Source organism: Scyliorhinus canicula, chromosome 7 (assembly GCF_902713615.1).
Source record: "Scyliorhinus canicula chromosome 7, sScyCan1.1, whole genome shotgun sequence".
NCBI lineage: Eukaryota > Metazoa > Chordata > Chondrichthyes > Carcharhiniformes > Scyliorhinidae > Scyliorhinus > Scyliorhinus canicula.
In genome coordinates this window covers 173,013,937-173,033,226 of record NC_052152.1, presented here as the reverse complement: position 1 = coordinate 173,033,226, position 19,290 = coordinate 173,013,937, and the positions used below count along the sequence as shown (strand labels likewise).

Below are 19,290 nucleotides of genomic sequence, written 5' to 3'. Positions count from 1 at the left end.
TTCTTAGAATTTGTCCAGGACTGCCTGGAAGTTGTTTTTCCCCTATGAATATTTGGAGGTCTGGAAGATTTCAGCTGTTCTTGGACCCGTGGTGGTAAGTAGAAGCTTTATTTTCTCTGCATCTGCCACACCATTTAAGTCGGACGCTACCAGATAGATCTCGAATCTCTGCCTGAACGCATGCCAGTTTTCACTGAGATTGCCATGGTACCTGAGCTGCTGTGGAACCGGAATCTCGAACATCATCTCGCCTGGGTGCCGTTGCTGGTTGACACTGTTTGCTGAGTTGTAACTATATGGATTTAAACAGTTCACTCCTTGGTACCATGTTTTGTTATGCTCTTGACGTAGCATAAGCTGCTACCTTGATGTGCACTCTGACAAAGAAAGGTTCAGACTTGGAGATAGCTTTAACACATTTATTAAACTGTTAACGATTATCCTACTTGGATTCGACTCTCCTGTTAATCCTGCTATAGCTACTCAGACTACCTAACCAGTCTGCTACAATCCACGTGGTGGGTGGGATGTGTTCCAAATCAACCCTGTGTACTCACTAAGTGTCTCCACTGGAAAGAGGAAGATCATGTGTGCTGTGTCCTTACATATGGGTTGGTGTAATGCCCCCTTGTGGTAGTGTCACCTCTGTGTGTGTTGTGAATGCCCATTGGTAGTGTCCTATTTCACTGGCCTATTGGTTGAATGTGTGTGTGTCATGTCTCTGATGCTCCCCCTAGTGTCTATCTAGTCTACATGTATTTACATTAACCCCTTGTGTATTTACAGTGATGCATATCACCACAATGGTCATCTGGGACTATGGTGACTTTACCTTTAGGTTATTGTATGCAAACTCATACCTATGTCCAACATGCAATGTGATAATTTAATGTAAGGTTTTACTAGATATTTTAATTGCACAGGCGGAAGGAAATTAAACATCTTAGTGTACTTAAACATTTCCTGCAATAAGTTGATCCCAAAATAGCCAACATATCTTTCTATTAACAATGATGAATGATTTGATACTGAATTTAAAAAGTTACCTTTTGCCTCTGCATCATATTAAGCAGATCCCCAAACGGCGAGTCTTCTGGATTATCAAAAGCTAGTAGGGCCAGTGTACGCTCCATCTCAGTCAGGCACTCTCGACTCTCCTCACCTTGCTCAGCAAGCTGAGTCTGGGCAAACTCCAAAGCTGCTTCTGTCTCACGCTGGCGAATCAACTCGATCAAATGCTGTTGCTGTAGAAAACACACTTATTAGCATCAGCCTAATTACACAACAATGCAGCTGATAATGTTATTGATACAGTTGTTCAGCAGGGATCTCGTAGTTAAGGATGCCCTCGGAAGTAGCAATCACAGTATGATAGAATTTAGCATTCAGCTTAAGTTGAAGAAAATTGGGACTGAAATATCAGTGTTAAACGTAAAGAAGGAGAATTACAAAGGCACGAGGATGAAATTGGCCAAAATGGGCTGGTCATTAAGATTAAGTAAAGGCAAGAGTTGAGTAGTGGCAGACATTTAGGGAGCTAATTCATGATTCCTAGCAAAAATACAATCCAATGAAGAGGAAAGAGGTAGAACCTACCATGGTAACCAAGGAAGTTAAGGAGGGTAGCAAGTTGACAGCGGAAAATTTTAAGATGGCAAAGATTAGTGGTAGGCCAGAAGTGTGGGATAGATTCAGAATGCAGCGAAGATGGACTAAAAAAAATAAATCAGGAAAGATAAAATAAACTGAGGGCCAGCTAGCAAGAAACACAAGCACAGGCAAAAAGAGCTTTAAATATATTAAAAGCAAGAAAAGAAAAAGAAAACTTTGTTCTGTGATCAGGTTGAAATGGGGAAAGATCCTATTAAATTCTGTACACTGTGTCTCCTGATGATTTCCCCCCTTAAATCCAGACCTGGGCTAGAAACATAGTTCACAGAAGCAAGAGGAGGCCATTTGGGCCTTTGAACCTGCTGCACCATTCATTATGATCATGGCTGACCTTTATATCCTGATCCTGCCTTCCCCCATATCCCTTTAGCCCCAAGAGCTATATCTAATTCCTTCTTGAAATTACACAACGTTTGGCCTCAACTACTTTCTTGGTAGTGAATTCCAGAGATTCACCACTCTCTGGGAGAAGAAATTTCTCTTTGCCTCAGTCCTAAAAGGTTTACCCCTTATACCCAAACTATGACCCCTAATTCTGGACTCCCCATCATCGGGGACATTCTTTCTGAATCTACCCTGTCTAATTCTGTTAGAATTTTTTAAGTTTCTGTGAGATCCCCCTCACTCTTCTAAACTCCAATGAATATAATCTAAACCGATTTAGTATCTCCTCATACGACAGTCCCCGCCATCGCTGGAATCAGCCTGATAAACCTTTGCTGCACTTCCTCCATAGCAAGAACATCATTCCTCAGATAAGGATACCAAACCTGCACACAATACTCCAGGTGTGGCCTCACCAATACCCTATACAATTGCAGTAAAACATCTCTATTCCTATACTCAAATCATCTCACAAAGAAGACCAACATACTATTTGCCTTCTTTACTGCCTGCTGTACCTGCACGCTTACACTTAATAGCACTGTTGATAACTCCTTCTGTCACTTTGCTAATGATGGAGTGTAGACTAATAGGGCAGTAATTCTCTGGATTGGACTTGTCCTGTTTCCTTTGTACAGGACACTCGTGGGTAATTTTTCCACATTGCTGGGTAGATGCCAGTGTTGTAGCTTGGCTAGGGGTGCGGCAAGTTCTGGAACAGAGGTTTTCAACATTATGGCCGGAATATTGCCATAGCCTTAGCAATATCCAGTGCCTTCAGCCGTTTCTTGATATCACGTGGAGTGAATCGTATTGGCTAAAGACTGATGCTGGGGAACACTGGAAGAGACTGAGATGGATCATCCACTCAGCACTTCTGGCTGAAGGTTGTTGCAAATGCCTCAGCCTTGTCTTTTGCATATATGTGCTGGGCTCCTCAATCAAGGAGGATATGGATATTTGTGGAGCCTCCTCCTCCAGTGAGTTGTTTAATTGTCCACCACCATTCACGACTGGAAGTGGCCTACCATGAGGCTGCAGACTGTGGATGAATATAATTCAGCTTCCGATGGCCCATAGCACCTCATGGCTGCCCAGTTGCTGGATCTGTTTGAAGTTTATCCTGTTTAGCATGGTGGTAGTGCCACACATGAAGGATATCCTAATGTGAAGACGGGACTGTCTCCACAAGGACAGTACGGTGGTCACTTCTACTGATACGGTCGTCTGCAGCAGGAAGGGTGGTTAGATGAACTGGAGTATGTTTTTCCCTCTGTTGATTCCGTCACCACCTGCTACAGTCCCAAAATAGCAGCCAAGTCCTTTAGGACCCGGCCAGCTCGGCTATGGTGGGACTACCGAGTGGTACAGCAGACTTCAAAAGGTAGGATGGAATGTTTGCTATCATTTTAATACAGTCTGGGAACTGAGTTAACGCAATTGTTCACAGTTTGCACAGCAGTGAAGAGAAAGAAATCCTAAAGGAGTTGGTGCAAAAATCCTGGACGGGATTTTCTGTTAAAGTGGAGCAAAAGCTTGGTTTAAAGATGCCATTTTGAAAACTTGGTCTGGATTTCAGAATGCAAACCACGAGGAGAAAGCATAATTATGAAAAAATATTTTAAAGTGCGGTTTTGGGAGTGGAGTTTAGAAACTCATGTGACAATCATCTTGAGGGATTTGGAGGAGAAATCCAGACACTAACTTGGGTTCAGAAAGGTGTGTGCGCATTTGACCAAAGCCAACCAGCATGCTTAGGAAGGATTGCGTGTTATGGCATTGGACCATTGTAGTTGAAGATGTACTTTGTAATCAATGTTAAACCTGTGTGAATTGTTAAGATGGGTGGGGGAGTGGCAAAGGCGAGGGAAGGCATATTGCATCATAATCTAATTTTTTCATGTTTAATAAGAGTTATTTTCTCGTTGAAACTAATTAACGGTCCTGTCTGTTCCTCCACGTTGACAAGAAAAAAGTTATGGGGCTGGATTCTCCGTTTCTGAGGCTAGGACGGAGGATTTGTGGCGTTTTACGTGAAAAAAATCAGCACTGCCCAAACACTAATCCTGCGACCGGTGAGGGGCCAGCAGCTACATTGTGTAAAACTCCCGGCTCCCACGGTATAAACGGCTGGAGAATGGTCTGGTCCGTGACCCCCCCATGCGCAGACTTGACCTGCCAGATAGTGCACCCTCCTGGCCACTCCCCCAGCCCTCGTGGAAGCCCCCCCTCAGCCCGCAGCACAGCTACCGCCAGACTGTGGTGGCACTGGATACAGTCCACAGCCGCAAGGCCGGCTTCCCTATCGCTGAGACCACACGTCAACTGCGCGGTTGGGAACTTGGCCCATCAGGGGCGGATCATCGGGGGGGCGGGGGCGCTTCAGGTGACACGCTAGGCCGTCCCAACAGCGTGTGGCACGCGACGCGATGACGCTGTTTTGGAGGGGGTGGAGCACACAAAACCTGCGTCAACAGGCACCGCCTCCGATTTCAGTGTCAGAGGGGATTCTCCGCCTGAACGCCGATTACGAAATTGGCGTCAGGGAATGAAGAATCCTGCCCATAATCTTTTGAGCCATGGTTCCATTCTGGGATCTTCGCATCCAGTTGTACCAACTGGGATCGTAACACCATCTCAATCCAATTTTATTTTTCCCTCTATCTGATTTGAGATTCAACCTCCTTTTCTTGTTTTTAAATTTTCTAATTAAGGGGCAATTTAGTGGGACCAATCCACCTACCCTGCACATCTTTAGGCTGAGGGGGTGAGACCAACGAAGACACAGGGAGAACGTGCAAACTCCACATGGATGGTCGATCCCCAGGATCGAACCGGGGGTCCTCGGCGCCGTAAAGCAGGAATGCTGACCACTGCACCACCGTGCTGTCCTTCAACCGCCGTTTCAATCCGTCTGCTGTTTATTTTACAATCCTTAAATCTCAGTGGGTAAGGAGACATCTTATTTTCCCTGTTTACTTGAGTCCCAGATTCCCCCTTTCCCGTAAGTCCCAAATTTCCCTTTCCCCTCACTGCTCTGTTATCAGCTTGAACTGTTAGCTGCTTTTTAGCAATAAATACTTTGAACTGAAGATGTGCACGGGCAAGTCTAGCAAACAGTGCGGCTATATATATGCCGTCTGCCAGCAAACTTTGGCTCACAAGGTGTGGCTTCATTTCTAATAATTGTCCAATGCCACCTAAAGATGAAATAGAAATTCAACCCTTTTGGTTTAAAATTTAAGTCATAAACGATTGAGATCATTAAGAAATATTAATTCTTAGATGAAGTAACCAAATAACCCTGTAGTTACGATATGCTGTAGCTGCTTTTTAAACATTGGAGAACAAAGAATTGTTTTAAATTGGGCTTGAAAGATGGCCACTAGGAATTCAAATTTCATTTTTATCCAAATTAGTTTATGGAAATGTTTATGCAATGGAAGCAGCTGACTTTGTTTGTTTTGCATCTGCAATTCTGTAGCAAAATTGCAGTAAATTAAATGGGAAAAATAAAAACCCCAAAACATCGAATCACATAATTAAAGCAACAATATTAAACCTTTCGTATCAGTGTCAAATATCTTATCTGGGTGTGTGAATCGGTTCCCAGAGGTGCTTATGGGATGAAAAACCTTTCCTTCAGTGCTTTACAGAAAGTGCGAATTGTTACACTTCTGGTACTGACTGTCTGAAAATACACATTTAGACCCAGTTTACAGCCGTAAGCTTCATTTCCAACATGGATGGAGAACAGAAACAAATGCAGAATTTTTTCATTAACTGATAAAACAGTTCCAACATTTGGGACTTGAAAAATACTCTTCCCATTTAAACAATCTCAGCAAACCTTCAACAAAGTAACAACTAACGATAAGACAAAGGTAGATGTAAAAAACAGAAAACGGTGGGCATATTCAGCAGGCCTGCTAGCATCAGTGGAAAGAGAAACAAAGGGTGGGATATTTTTGTACAAACCGCCTGGATCATCCGGTCCTGCTGAAAGTCAATGAATGTTTGGCTAGGCTGCTGAATTTCCGCCACGACAGGTCCGGAAAATCCCAGTTAGAGTTTGGTCATTCCCATTCACCAACCTCCCCACCCTCACTGCAGAACAATGATAAAGAATAACATTCTTCCTATTCTTTCTCTCCACACCACCCACCAGCCTTCCCATTCAATGGATTAACAAATGCTATTTCCTTCATCTCCAAAACAATGCCTCTCTCAAGCACTCAGAAGGAACTGTTCGCTTTGTGATACCTGGGCCGAATTCTCCGGCCGTTGCGATTATCTTTTCTTACCAGCAGTGCACCCCCACCGGCAGGTTGGGGTGGCTTCAATGGGAATTCCATTTACAAGTGGTGGGCATATAGAATCCCACCACCAGCAAACAGTGTGCCGCCGAGAATCCAGCCCTGGTCCACTACTCACTCACCCAAGGCTACCTACCCCATGGTGCTTGCCAGGCAAATGCAGGAGATGCAACAACTGGCCTGTTACCACCCCGCTTCTGAGTAGTAAAGGCCCCCCAAACTTTTTCCACCCCCCACATGGAATAGTAATTCACTGGTACTACTTTCAATTTAGGTGTGCTTCTCACGAGTGGCCTCAGCCCAAACATGGATTGAATGTCTGCTTTGTGCTACATCTCTGTTCAGTCTGCAAGTGCTATCCTCCAAGAATCCATTCACATACTTTAATTCTTTACTGTACTCCCAATCTAAGCACTCGTCCTCAGCCTCCTTACTGTTCAACGGACAATGAGAAACAACACCTCATCTTTTATAGCATTCTGTACTCAGCACTTCAACAACTGAAAATCAAGGCCTCTGCACAGCATCTCCCCCAACTTTTTTTGTCGATAGGGTTGATTGACCATGATCCTGTCTTTCCTATTTACAAGTCCTCTAGACATCTTTTTTCTTTATTTAAATTTTTGTTTACCTTGCACCATCAACACTTCAATTATTTAAGTTCTCCTGTCTTTCTGTACTCTAATATGCACCTTCCATTTTGTTCTTCGCCCAAGCCCTGCTTCCACTTTCCCTGCCTCTATTTCCTTAAAATCTACTCTATTTCTAACCTTTTGCAGTTCTGACAAAAGGTCACCAATCTGAGAAATGAATTTCTTCTCTCTATAAACTCTGCCACGTTAGCCAAGATATTTCCAGAATTTTCCGTTTTATTTCAAACTTCTTGCATCCACAGCATTTTGCAATCTTTAAAAAAACGTGCCTTGGATAGCTACAAAAGAGAAAAGGCTTGTTTAGGTTTTGTTCCATGGTATCCAATATTGTGAACAGTTCTCTTTCGGGTGTTGACTCTCCTCTGACCATTACACCGTTCCTCAAAACACCAATCCTCGATCCCATTGGCCTTCCAAACTACTATGCCCACGTCTCTTTCCCTTCTGAGATGTTTTCACCTCCCACTCATAAAATTAGGTCTGAAGGCATGATGCTTTATTCACTTGAAGACAAAACAGATCAAAAAAGCTTGCATTCGTATCCCATCTTTCATGACTATAGGATGTCCGATTGCTCTTTTCAAACAATTAACTTCGTTCAATATAGAATTATAGGAAATGCAGGGGTCAATTTACGTAAAGTAAGCTCCCATGAACAGCGATGTGAAAGCAACCTATTAATCTGTTCTAGTGATGTTTCTAAAAGGATAAATATGGGTCAAGACACTGGGGATAAATCCCCTTCTGCCCTTCGAAATGTCATCAGTGGATTTTGAGTGAGGTCACTCCTTTAATCTACCTCTGACCAAACTTTGGTCATCTAACCCAATATCTCCATCAATGGCTTGGTGATAAACTTTACTTTATACGGTTCCCTTGAAGCCCTTTGAGGTGTTTTATTCTGTTAAAAATGCTAAATAAATACTTTGTTGTTGTAATTATCTGTCCCCATAGATTTCACTGCAAATTAGCTGTACAAGTACTTGCACTTTTCTATCATAGATGCACAATTCTATTTATATAATAACCATCTGAACTATAGGCAGTGATCTTTGAAAACTACTGATGCAAATAATCATATTTCAGTAATGCTTCAGTCCATTAGCATAACAGTTCAAGTGGCAAAATTGTACAGGTCCATAAAGTGGAGAGAGGTAAATCAAGTTTGGAATAAAATACATAATTTACTGCATCTGACCCAATAAATATAACATTTAATATGCACACATAAGCATTTGAATTTAAGTACTCTGTGATCTGACAATGTAGTAACTGGCTAATTTTTATGAGCATAAATAAAAGTCAGTAAAACTTACATAAAATATAAATTCAACCCCTTCATGTCAAAGCAAAAAAATGTTATAACCATAGGCGATGTGTTATAGTTCACTCAGGGAGTCCGAGTGGTTGTAGCAACATGCCCTTTTAAGTGTATGTTGTAGTCTGGAGCTATAAATGGTGAGGGTAGAGACTCCAACATTCTTTCCATCACATACTGACCAGGAAGCTCTTATCGACTGTGATTGGAGTGTGCTGAAAAGATTTATAAGGCGATACACAACCTATTTGGCCACAGTGCATTCACCTTCCTTGGCCATCAAAGACTACTGTATCACAAGTAATCCTTGTATGTAACCTGACAAAATGTTTTAAATGTTCATTTTTTTTTGCAGCAAGAAGCTAGCTGTTTATACTGTGGTACAGCAATATGTAGAAATAAATGCATGCTGCATCTGTAAAGTTTCCACAAATCTTGATAATTCAAAGTTCAAATGTTATGTTCAAAACAAAAATATGGATCAGATTTGTCTGAATTTCAGCACACCACACAAGCTTCAATGAAATGTAATAAATTTCATCTATTTTTGAAAAAGGTTTACAGTTTAAAAATATTTAATCTAAAACACATTAAAATTCCACGGAAAAATAGTTAAAACTTAAAATGTGAACAAAAAGTCAGTGCAAAGTAGATCAAACATTCATATGTCAAGTTATCCCATGCATAAAACTTCTCTCCACAACATCTCGATATGTCTTGAACTCCAACATCAAAACACTGCCACCTACTTTGCCATTCAGCCTTACAATTACCAAATCATGAAGAATTTTGGCTGATGACCCACAAACACTAAGAAATACATGGATGCTGCTCAAACTTGCCTACAAGCTGTTCAGTTGCCAGAGAAGGCACAATCCCAGAGGTGAAGGATAATGTAATAAATTAATGCTGCCCCTCTGCAAACATTTAACATTAATGCACCATTAGATAATTACAGTAATTAAGGACAATGATTTACCGAACACAAGTCACATGAATGCAATCAGATTTCAATGAAAAACAAACAGAAATTTACCAACGTTGCTGCCATTCATTCAGTAACTATTTATTTTATTTCCATTCAATTTAATTCTTGCTTTTCGCCAGTTACATTATGCAACGTTTTACCTTGATTTGCTCAGACAGACAGACCAGAAGGAATTGCCCAGTTTCTTTTTGGTGATGAACTTGGGATAGGTTTAAGGGTCTGAATGGCCTACTCTTGTTCGTATCTTACCAACCTAGGTCAATTCATCTTTACACTCTGATTAAAGGAGACCATAACACATAGGAGAAATAGGCCATTCGGCTCATCGGGTTTGCTCCGCCATTCAATGAGATCATGGCTAATCTGATGTGATAATCCTCAACTCCACTTTCCTACTTTAACTCCATAACCCTGGATTCCCTCACTGATTAAAAATTTGTCCACCTCAGTCTTGAACATACTTAATGACCCAGCCTTTACAGTCCTCTGTGCGAAATAATTCCACTGATTCACTACCCTCCGAAATGAAATCTATTGAACCTTCTCTGGACTGCTTCCAATGTCAGTATATCTTTCCTTGGGTAAATCTCGCAATAAATACAGACCACTGCATTTTTGCAGGACAAGGGTGCAGGTCTCAGATAAACTATATTCGTTTACTTGCCTTGCTGCAATTTGGCTCCCATTCAACAAGGTTATGGGTAACTTGCATTTATATAGCACCTTTTAATGTAATAAAACAACAGCCGTATAGGGAGATATTATGGCAGATGACCACAGATTTGGTCAAAGAGCTAGGTTTCAAGGAGCTTCTGCATTTAAAGGCATGGTTACATGTCATGGAGTAATTAAAACTACGCTCAAGAGGGCAGAATTAGAGGAACTGCTGGTGGTGATCGCAGAGACTGAGAGGAGCAAGGCCATGGATTGAAAACAAGGATGACAATTTTAACAATCCAGCTCTGATTAACCAGGAGCCAATGCGGGCCAGTGAGCATAGAGGTGATAGGTAAAGTTGCATGTAAATTTTCTTTGTACTATCCAGGCTACAAACACCTCCAGCACTACCCTTTTTGACAGAGGCAACTTACTTTTAAGACTCACTGGAAATTTTAAGGGATATGAGGCAGCCCACTTCTACTACCCTCTCAGGCAGTACATTGCAAACCGTCACCATCCTCTGGGGAGAAAAATCTTTCCTCACATTGCCCCCCATAACCTCCTGCCACTCACCTTGAACTTATGTCCCCTCGTGACTGAACCTTCAACTAAGATGAACACCTGCTCCCTATCCACCCTGTCCATGCCCCTCAATCATTTACATATCGATCAGGTCGCCCCTCAGTCTTCTCTGCTCCAACAAAAAAAAAACAAGCCTATCCAACCTCTCTTCATAACTTAAATGTTCCACCCCAAGCAGCATCCTGGTGAATCACCTCTGCACCCCCTCCAGTGCAATCACATCCTTCCTATAATGTGGCAGAATTGCACACAATACTCCAGCTGTGGCCTCATTACAGTCCTAAAAGGTTTACTCCTCATCCTCAAACTTTGACCCCTAGCTGTGGATTCCCCCAGCATCGGGAACATTTTTCTGAATTTACCTGTCTAATCCTGTTAGAATTTGCTAAGTTTCGATGAGATCCCCTCTCACTTTTCTAAACTCCAATTAATATAATTGGAACAGATTTACTCTCTCCCCATATGATAATCCTGCCATCCCAGGAATCAGCCTGGTAAACCTCCGCTGCACACCCTCCACAGCAAGAACACCAAAACTGCACACGATACTCCAGGTGTGGCCTCACCAACACCCTATACAATTGCAGTAAAACATCCCTATTTCTTTACTCAAATCCTCTCACTATGAATTTGCCATCTTCACTGCCTGCTGTACCTGTGCGCTTACATTAAGTGACTGATGCTTGAGGACACAAAGGTCTCGCGGAGTATCCACCTCTGCAATTTACACCCATTCAAATAATAATCTGCCTTCCTATTTTTGCTACCGAAGTGGATTATCTCACATTTATCCGCATTACACTGCATCTGCCATGCAAATGCCCACTCATTCAGCCTATCTAAATTATGCTGAAGCATCTCTGCATTGTCCTTAAAGCTCACCCTCCCACCCAACATTGTATCATCTGCAAATTTGGAGATAATACATTTAGTTCCTTCACCCAAATCATTCATGTATAATGCGAACAGTTGGGGTCCCAGCACAAGATCCCTGCAGTGTCACTGCCTGCCAATCAGAAAAAGATCCATTTATTCTAATTTTTTGCTTCCTTGTCTGCTAACCAGCTTTCTATCCGTCTCCAGACACTATCCGCAATCCCATGCACTTTAACTTTATATAGTAACCTGCTATTTGAGACCTTGTCAAAAAGCCTTCTGAAAGGCTTAAATAAACCACATCCACCAGCTCTCCCTGGTGAACTCTACTGGTTACATCTACAAAGAATTCCAGTAGATTGGTCAAGCATTTTCCTTTCGTAAATCCATGCTGTCTGATTATACAACTGCTTTTCAAGTGCTGTGCCATGAAATCCTTGATATGGACTCTAGCAACTTCCCTACTACTGACTTTGGGCTCAATGGTCAATAGTTCTGTAATAATCCACATGAGGCAGGAGTCGCGTCACCACACCAATATTTATTGCCAATAACTATATACAAGAGCAGCTCCAACAGTGCTGCTAGCATTCCAGTCAACTTAAGACTGGATCACAAAGCCTACACAGATGCTTATATGGGCCCCCTCAATGAGCCATCATTGAGGGAGCTCATACTCCAATTGGCCAACCAATAATACTAATTGGAGGTCATTATACCCCCACCCCCCCGAAAAGGTCAGAGGAATTCCTGCCAGCTGGCATTCCTCTGAGCTTCTTCCTGCTACTCATGTCCGGGTCTGTCACCTCTGTGTCGTCCGCCAAAGTGTGCGGGGTGTACCTTATAGGTGCCCGTCTTTTTCTTGACAACCTCTTTGGAAGTTGTTCTTCCTCCTCCTCGGGGAGAGATGTCGCGGCGGCATCGTCGAACGTGTCCATCTCCGACTCGGACGACTGGATGACGGGGTCTGGAGAAATTGCTCGGAGCTGGGGTGTGGGTATCTTTTCCGTCTGGGCTATCCCAGCTTGAGGCGGTCCTGCTTCGCCTGCCTCCAGGTGTGGTTCCGCTGCCCTTATTTGGTCTAAGTGGTTCTTCAGCACCTTACCTCCTATCGAAACTTCATAGGATACGGGCCCTGTTTGGGACTCTACCGTGCCTTTGACCCACTTTGGTCCATTCCAAAGATTCTTGACCCAAACCAGTGCCCCCACCTGGAAATGTCTCTGGGGCCGACTATTATCATGCCCCCTGCGTTGGGCCTCCTGTTGTTTCTCCACTTTCCCCGTTAAATTTGGGAAAAGGATACTCAGCCTCGTTCGCAGCCGCCTTCCCATTAAGAGTTCAGCTGGCGGTATGCCCGTTGTGGAATGCGGTGTACTCCTGTAATCAAACAGCCAGCGGGAGAGCTTTGTGTCCATTGACCCCGCCGGCTGCTTCTTGAGTCCCGCTTTTAGTGTCTGGACCGCTCTCTCTGCCAGGCCGTTGGACGCTGGATGGTAAGGGGCCGTTTTGATGTGGCGGACTCCGCTTTCTTTTAGGAATTTTCCAAATTCCCCACTTGTGAATGCCGTTCCGTTGTCCGACACCAATACCTCCGGAAGTCCATGTGTTGCAAATGAGGCCCTGAGCTTTTCGATTGTCGATGCTGTGCTTGCCGTGTTTACCCGGTGGACGTCCAACCATTTGGAGTGGGCGTCCACTATCACCAAAACATTGAGCCCATGAAAGGACCGGCGTGGTCAATATGCAGAGGGGTCCACGGTCTGCCTGGCCATTCCCACGGGTGCAATGGCGCAGCTGGTGGCACTCTTTGCCCCTGTTCGCACTCCTGGCACCGACGTACCAAGGCTGCTATGTCGGTGTCCAATCCTGGCCACCAAATGTAGCTTCGAGCTAGCATCTTCATTTTAGACACTCCTGGGTGTCCGTGATTTAACTCGGTTAAGATTGCCCGACGGCCCTGAGCTGGGACTATTACCCGGGCTCCCCATAACAGGATACCGTCTTCAACGGTTATTTGGTCCCTTCTGCTCCAGTATGGGTGCATCTGGGGCTCCCCTGGTCTTTCCAGTTCCCCTGTTAGCAGTAAATGCTTCATCTTGGCTAAAACTGGGTCTTTTTGCGTCCACAACCGAATATGTTGTGCGTCCACTGGTAGGGTGTCCAAAAAATTTAGAGTCATTACTGTCTCCTCTACTTTCGGTATTAGCGGTGGGGTGTCCGGGAGGGGAAGTCTTCTCAAAGCATCTGCACTTGCTACTCGCGTTCCCGGTCTGTGCTCCAGAACGTATCTGTACGCCGCCAGTAGCAACGCCCAGCGTTGGATTCTAGCTGATGCGATCGGAGGTATTGACTTGTCTTCTTTTAATAACCCTAATAAGGCTTAAGTCCGTCACTATGGTGAATTTCCGCCCGTACAGATACTGCTGAAATTTTTTTACTGCAAATATCACTGCCAGTCCTTCCTTCTCGATTTGGGCATATTTCCTCTCAGCCATCGCCAAGGTCCTCGAAGCATAGGCTATTGGCCGTTCTTCACCATTCCTTCCTCTATGGGCTAAGACGGCTCCTACCCCGTAAGGGGATGCGTCACAAATGACCACCAACTCCTTCCTTGGGTCATAATGCTCTAGGACATTTTCGGATGACAGCTGTTCCTTAATGTCCCTAAATGCTCGGTTTTGGCGGGCAGACCATTTCCATTCTTGCCCCTTTTTTAGTAGCTGGTGGAGGGGTTCTAGGTTGGACGCCCTATTTTCAATAAATTTGCCATAATAGGTTACCAACCCGAGAAATGATCATAGCTCCTGGACCTTGGTGGGAGCTGGGGCTTCTTTTATTGCCCTTACTCTGTCTTCCAATGGGTGTAAGCCCGACTCGTCTACTTTATATCCCAGGTACATCACTTGTGGGGCCAGAAAAACACATTTTTCTCTTTTAAGCCGTACGCCTGCCTTTGCGAAACGCCTGAGCACTTCCTCCAGGTTCCTTAAGTGTTCCCTGTTCGTCCGACATCGTCCAAATAAATCGCCACCTGCGGTAGTCCCTGCACAATATTTTCCATCGTACGCTGGAATATAGCGCAGGCTGATGGCACTCCGAAAGGTAGCCAAGTATAATGAAAAAGGCCCTTCAGGGTGTTGATCGTAGCGAACTTCTGGGAGTCCTTGTCCAGTTTTAACTGCAGGGAGGCGTGGCTCATGTCCAGTTTCATCAACAAAAGCCCACCTGCCAATTTGGCATATAGGTCGTCTATTTTCGGGATCGTGTATTTGTCCAGCAGTGCGTATTTGTTTACCGTCTGTTTGAAATTTCCACAGAGACGTATCGAGCTGTCTAGCTTCAAAATTGGTACTACCGGCGCTGTCCATTCCGAGAACTGTACTGGTCTGATAATGCCATCGCGCCGTAACGTTTCTATTTCGACCTCTACTTTCTTCCTTAATGCGAAAGGTACCGCCCTGCCCTAACAAAATTGCAGAAGGGCTTCTGGGTCCATGTGCAAAGTTGCTTTGGCGCCTTTGATTTCCCCCAAACCTTCTTTGAAGACCTCCGGGTATTTTTGGAGTACTCCACTGAACTGCCCGCTTCCACTCTGTAAAATTTTCATCCAATCTAATTTTAGGTCTTTCAGCCAGTTCCGTCCAATTAAGCTCGGTCCGGAGCCCTCTACTATTGTCAACGGTAATCTGAGCAATTGTTTCTCATATTCCACGGGTACACGAGTCGTGCCTAGAACTTCCAGGGGTGCCCCGTGTAGGTTTTAAGTTTCGTCGATGTTTTTGTTAGGGTTAGTGGCTGGAGTCCATCTTTGATTTTTTAAAATACTGCCACTCCCATTACTGATACGGCCGCCCCCGTGTCTATTTCCATTATTGTCGGCCGACCGTTCCCCCGTGGGGTAATCTTAATAGGTTCTGCTTTCTTCTTCGCAATATTATATAATTGTTCCCCTTCGGAGGAGGATGGGGCGTCCAGGTTGTGTACTTCCCTGCGTCCCCACCTGCTATCCCTCTTTTGCCACCTCCTTCTAGGGTTTCTGTCGCTGTTACCCCACTCTGTCTGGTGCCAGAAACGGTCCTTCGCTGTTGGGGGAGCCTCAGCCGTTACTTCCCTCTGTCTCCAGTTAGCCCTAGCAGGCTTGGGGGCAGTTCTGGGGTTTTCCTTTGGCCTTCGATTCCTCAGGCTTTTCCTGAGAGCAGCTATCTGGTAGCTGGACCCGCTGTGGTAGTCCCTCTCACAGTTATTCACCTCCATTGGCGTGCCCTGTAGTTCCTGCGCCCCACTTGCTGCTTTTTCTAGGGACAGTGCAAGCTGTAACGCCTGCCTGCAGTCTAGCTGCGTTTCTGCCAACAGGCGCTTCTGTATTGTGAGGTTGTTTATGCCACATACTAACGGGTCCCGAAGCATTTCATTTAGCGTTGGGCCGAACTCACATTTTTCTGCCAGCCTTCTCAGGCGGGTCAAGAAATTCGTGACTGACTCCCTGTCTTCCCGCTTCGCTGTGTAGAATCTGTACCTACTCAAAATGAGGGGTGGTTTTGGGTTGTAGTGCTCTTTCACCAATTCCGTTAATTCTTGGAAAGGTTTCGCGTCCGGCGCATCGGGATAAGTTAGACTACGTATAATGGCGAAAGCTGATAGTCCGCACGCCGACAGCAGGATAACCCGTTTCCTTTCGTCCGTAGTTATATCATTGGCCCGGAAGAAGTAACACATTCTCTCCACATACTGGGACCAGTCCTCAATAGTCGGGTCGAATGCATCCAACCTCCCAAAAAACGGCATTTTTGAAATAGCAAGGCTTATCCTCCGGGTGCGGCAGCTGGTCTCCGCAAAGTTCTTTGTTTACCTCGTCACCACTGTAATAATCCACAAGAGGCAGGAGTCCCATCACCACACCAATATTTATTGCCAATAACTATATACAAGAGCAGCTCCAACAGTGCTGCTAACATTCCAGTCAACTTAAGACTGGATCACAAAGCCTACACAGGTGCTTATATGGGCCCCCTCAATGAGCTATCATTGAGGGAGCTCATACTCCCAATTGGCCAACCAATAATGCTAATTGGAGGTCATTACAAGTTCCCTGTTTTCTCTCTACCGCATTCTTTGAATAGCGGGGTGATATTAACTACCTTCCAATCTGCAGGAACCATTCCAGAGTCCAAAGAATTTTGGAAAATCACCATCAACCAAAAATTGTGTAGCTGCAATTGTACAGGGCCTTGGTGAGGCCACACTTGGGAGTATTGTGTGCAGTTTTGGTCTCCTACTCTGAGGAAGGATGTTCTTGCTCTCGAGGGAGTGCAGCGAAGGTTTACCAGACTGATTCCAGGGATGGCGGGATTGTCATACGAGGAGAGGTCGACTAGGTTGGGATAGTGCTCGCTGGAGTTCAGAAGAATGAGGGGGATCTCACAAGAGACGTCTAAAATTTGAACAGGACTAGACAGGATAGATGCAGTGAAGATATTACCAATGACGGGTGTGTCCAGAACCACGGGTCACAGTCTGAGGATTCAGGGTAAACCATTTTGGACAGAGATAAGGAGACATTTCTTAACACAGTGGTGAGCCTGTGGAATTCATTACCACAGGAAGTAGTTGATGCAAAAACTTTGAATATATTCTTTTGTTTAAAATTATTTTTATTAAAGTTTTCACAAAATATCAACAACAGAATGGAAAAAGAACCCCATAGGATTAAATACAAAACAAAACAAAACACCCCAGTACCCCCTCCCCCCTGTACATAAATAGTAAATTAACACCCGTCACCATTGTCTACTGTTCTGCCAGGAAGTCTAGAAACGGTTGCCACCGCCTAAAAAACCCATGCACTGACCCCCTCAAAGCAAATTTCACCTTTTCCAATTTAATAAACCCCTGCCATGTCATTGATCCAGGCCTCCACGCTTGGGGGCCTCGCATCTTTCCACTGAAGAAGAATCCTCCGCCGGGCTACCAGGGACGCAAAGGCCAGAATACCATCCTCTTTCGCCTCCTGCATTCCTGGCTCCTCTGCAACCCCAGATATTGCGAACCCCCAGCCCGGTTTGACCCTGGATCCTAACACCCTCGACACCGTCCTCGCTACGCCCTTCCAAAATTCCTCCAGCGCTGGGCATGCCCAGAACATATGGGTGTGGTTTGCTGGGCTCCCTGAGCACCTAACACACCTGTCCTCGCCCCCAAAAACCGACTCATCCTGGTCCCGGTCATGTGCGCCCTGTGCAGCATCTTAAACTGTATGAGGCTAAGCCTCGTGCACGAAGCGGAAGAGTTCACCCTCCTGAGGGCCTCTGCCCACATCCCCTCCTCGATCTCCTCCTCCCACTTACCTTTCAGCTCCTCCACCGAGGCCTCCTCCTCCTCCTGAATCACCTGGTATGTTGCCGAAATCTTCCCCCCTCCGACGCATACCCCCGAGAGCACTTTGTCCTGTACCGTGCGTGGCGGCAGCAGCGGGAATTCCACCACTTGCCGCCCAGCAAACGCCCTTACCTGTAGATACCTAAAGGTGCTTCCCGGGGGGAGCCCGTACTTCTCCTCCAGATCGCCCAGGCTCGCGGACATCCCATCCACAAACAGATCCCCCAGCCTTCTTATCCCTGCCCTGTGCCACCCCGCAAACCCTCCATCTATTCTCCCCGGGACAAACCAGTGGTTCCCCCGTATAGGGGTCCATACCAAGGTCTCCACTTCCCCCCTCTGCCGCCTCCATTGCCCCCAACTTTTGAGGGTGGCCGCCACCACCAGGCTCGTGGTATACCTCGTTGGAGGGAGCGGCAGCGGTGCTGTTGCCAGTGCCTCCAGACTCGTACCCCCACAAGACGCCATCTCCAGCCTGTTCCATGCCGCCTCCTCCCCCTCCATCACACACATGCGCACCATCGCCGCATTAGCAGCCCAGTAGTACCCACAGAGGTTGGGCAGCACCAGCCTCCCCCATCCCTGCTCCGCTCCAGGAACACCCTTCTCACTCTCGGGGTCCCTCGCGCCCACATAAACCCCGTAATGCTCCTGTTGACCCGCCCAAAGGAGGCCTTCGGGATAAGAATGGGGAAACCTTGGGAGCACCGTCATCTTGACTGACTGCACCCTACCCACCAGGGACAGCGGCAACGCATCCCACCTCTTAAACGCCTCCTCCATCTGCTCCACCAACCTCGTGAAATTAAGTCTATGCAGGGCCCCCCAGCTCCTGGCCACCTGGACCCCCAAGTATCTGAAGCTCCTCTCCGCCCTTTTTAGTGTGAGCTCGCCAACCCCCCTCCCCTGGTCCCCCGGGTGAACCACGAACACCCCGCTCTTCCCCATGTTGAGCTTGTAAAAAACTTTGAATATATTCAAGGGGTGGCTGTATATAGCACTTGGGGAGAATTGGATCAAAGGCTATGGGGAGAAAGCAGGATTAGGCTATTGAATTGGATGATCAGCCATGATCGCGATGAATGGCGGAGCACGCTCGAAGGGCCATAAGGTCTCCTCCTGCTCCTATCTTCTATGGATCTATCATTTCTAGGGCCACTTTCTTAAGTACTCTGGGATGAAGATTATCAGGTTCTGGAGATTGGCAGCTTTCAATCTCATTCATTTACCAAAACCATTTATTAATACTTATTTCCTTCAGCTCCTCACTGAAACTTGTGTTTCTCAGAACTTCCGGTACATCATTCATGTCTTCCTTTGTGAAGACAAAAGCAAAGTACGAATTTAGTTCCTCAACCATTTCTTGGTTCCCAATTACAAATTTCCACCGTTTCTGATTGCGGTATTCTGCAGTCTCTCCTTCCTTCCCTATGTACGGTATGCATTGTTTGTACAGCATGCAAG

General features: G+C 45.5%; 1 protein-coding gene across 3 annotated transcripts in view; it reads right to left on the bottom strand.

Moving 5' to 3' along the window:
- LOC119969549 (glucose-induced degradation protein 8 homolog) overlaps positions 1-19,290 on the bottom strand; it is a 47,836-nt gene that overhangs the window by 9,401 nt on the left and 19,145 nt on the right. For all 3 annotated transcript variants that reach the window (XM_038803309.1, XM_038803307.1, XM_038803308.1), the window contains exon 4: positions 1,047-1,244. In XM_038803309.1, the coding sequence (XP_038659237.1) occupies positions 1,047-1,244 (198 nt within the window). The remainder of the gene's footprint in view (positions 1-1,046; positions 1,245-19,290) is intronic.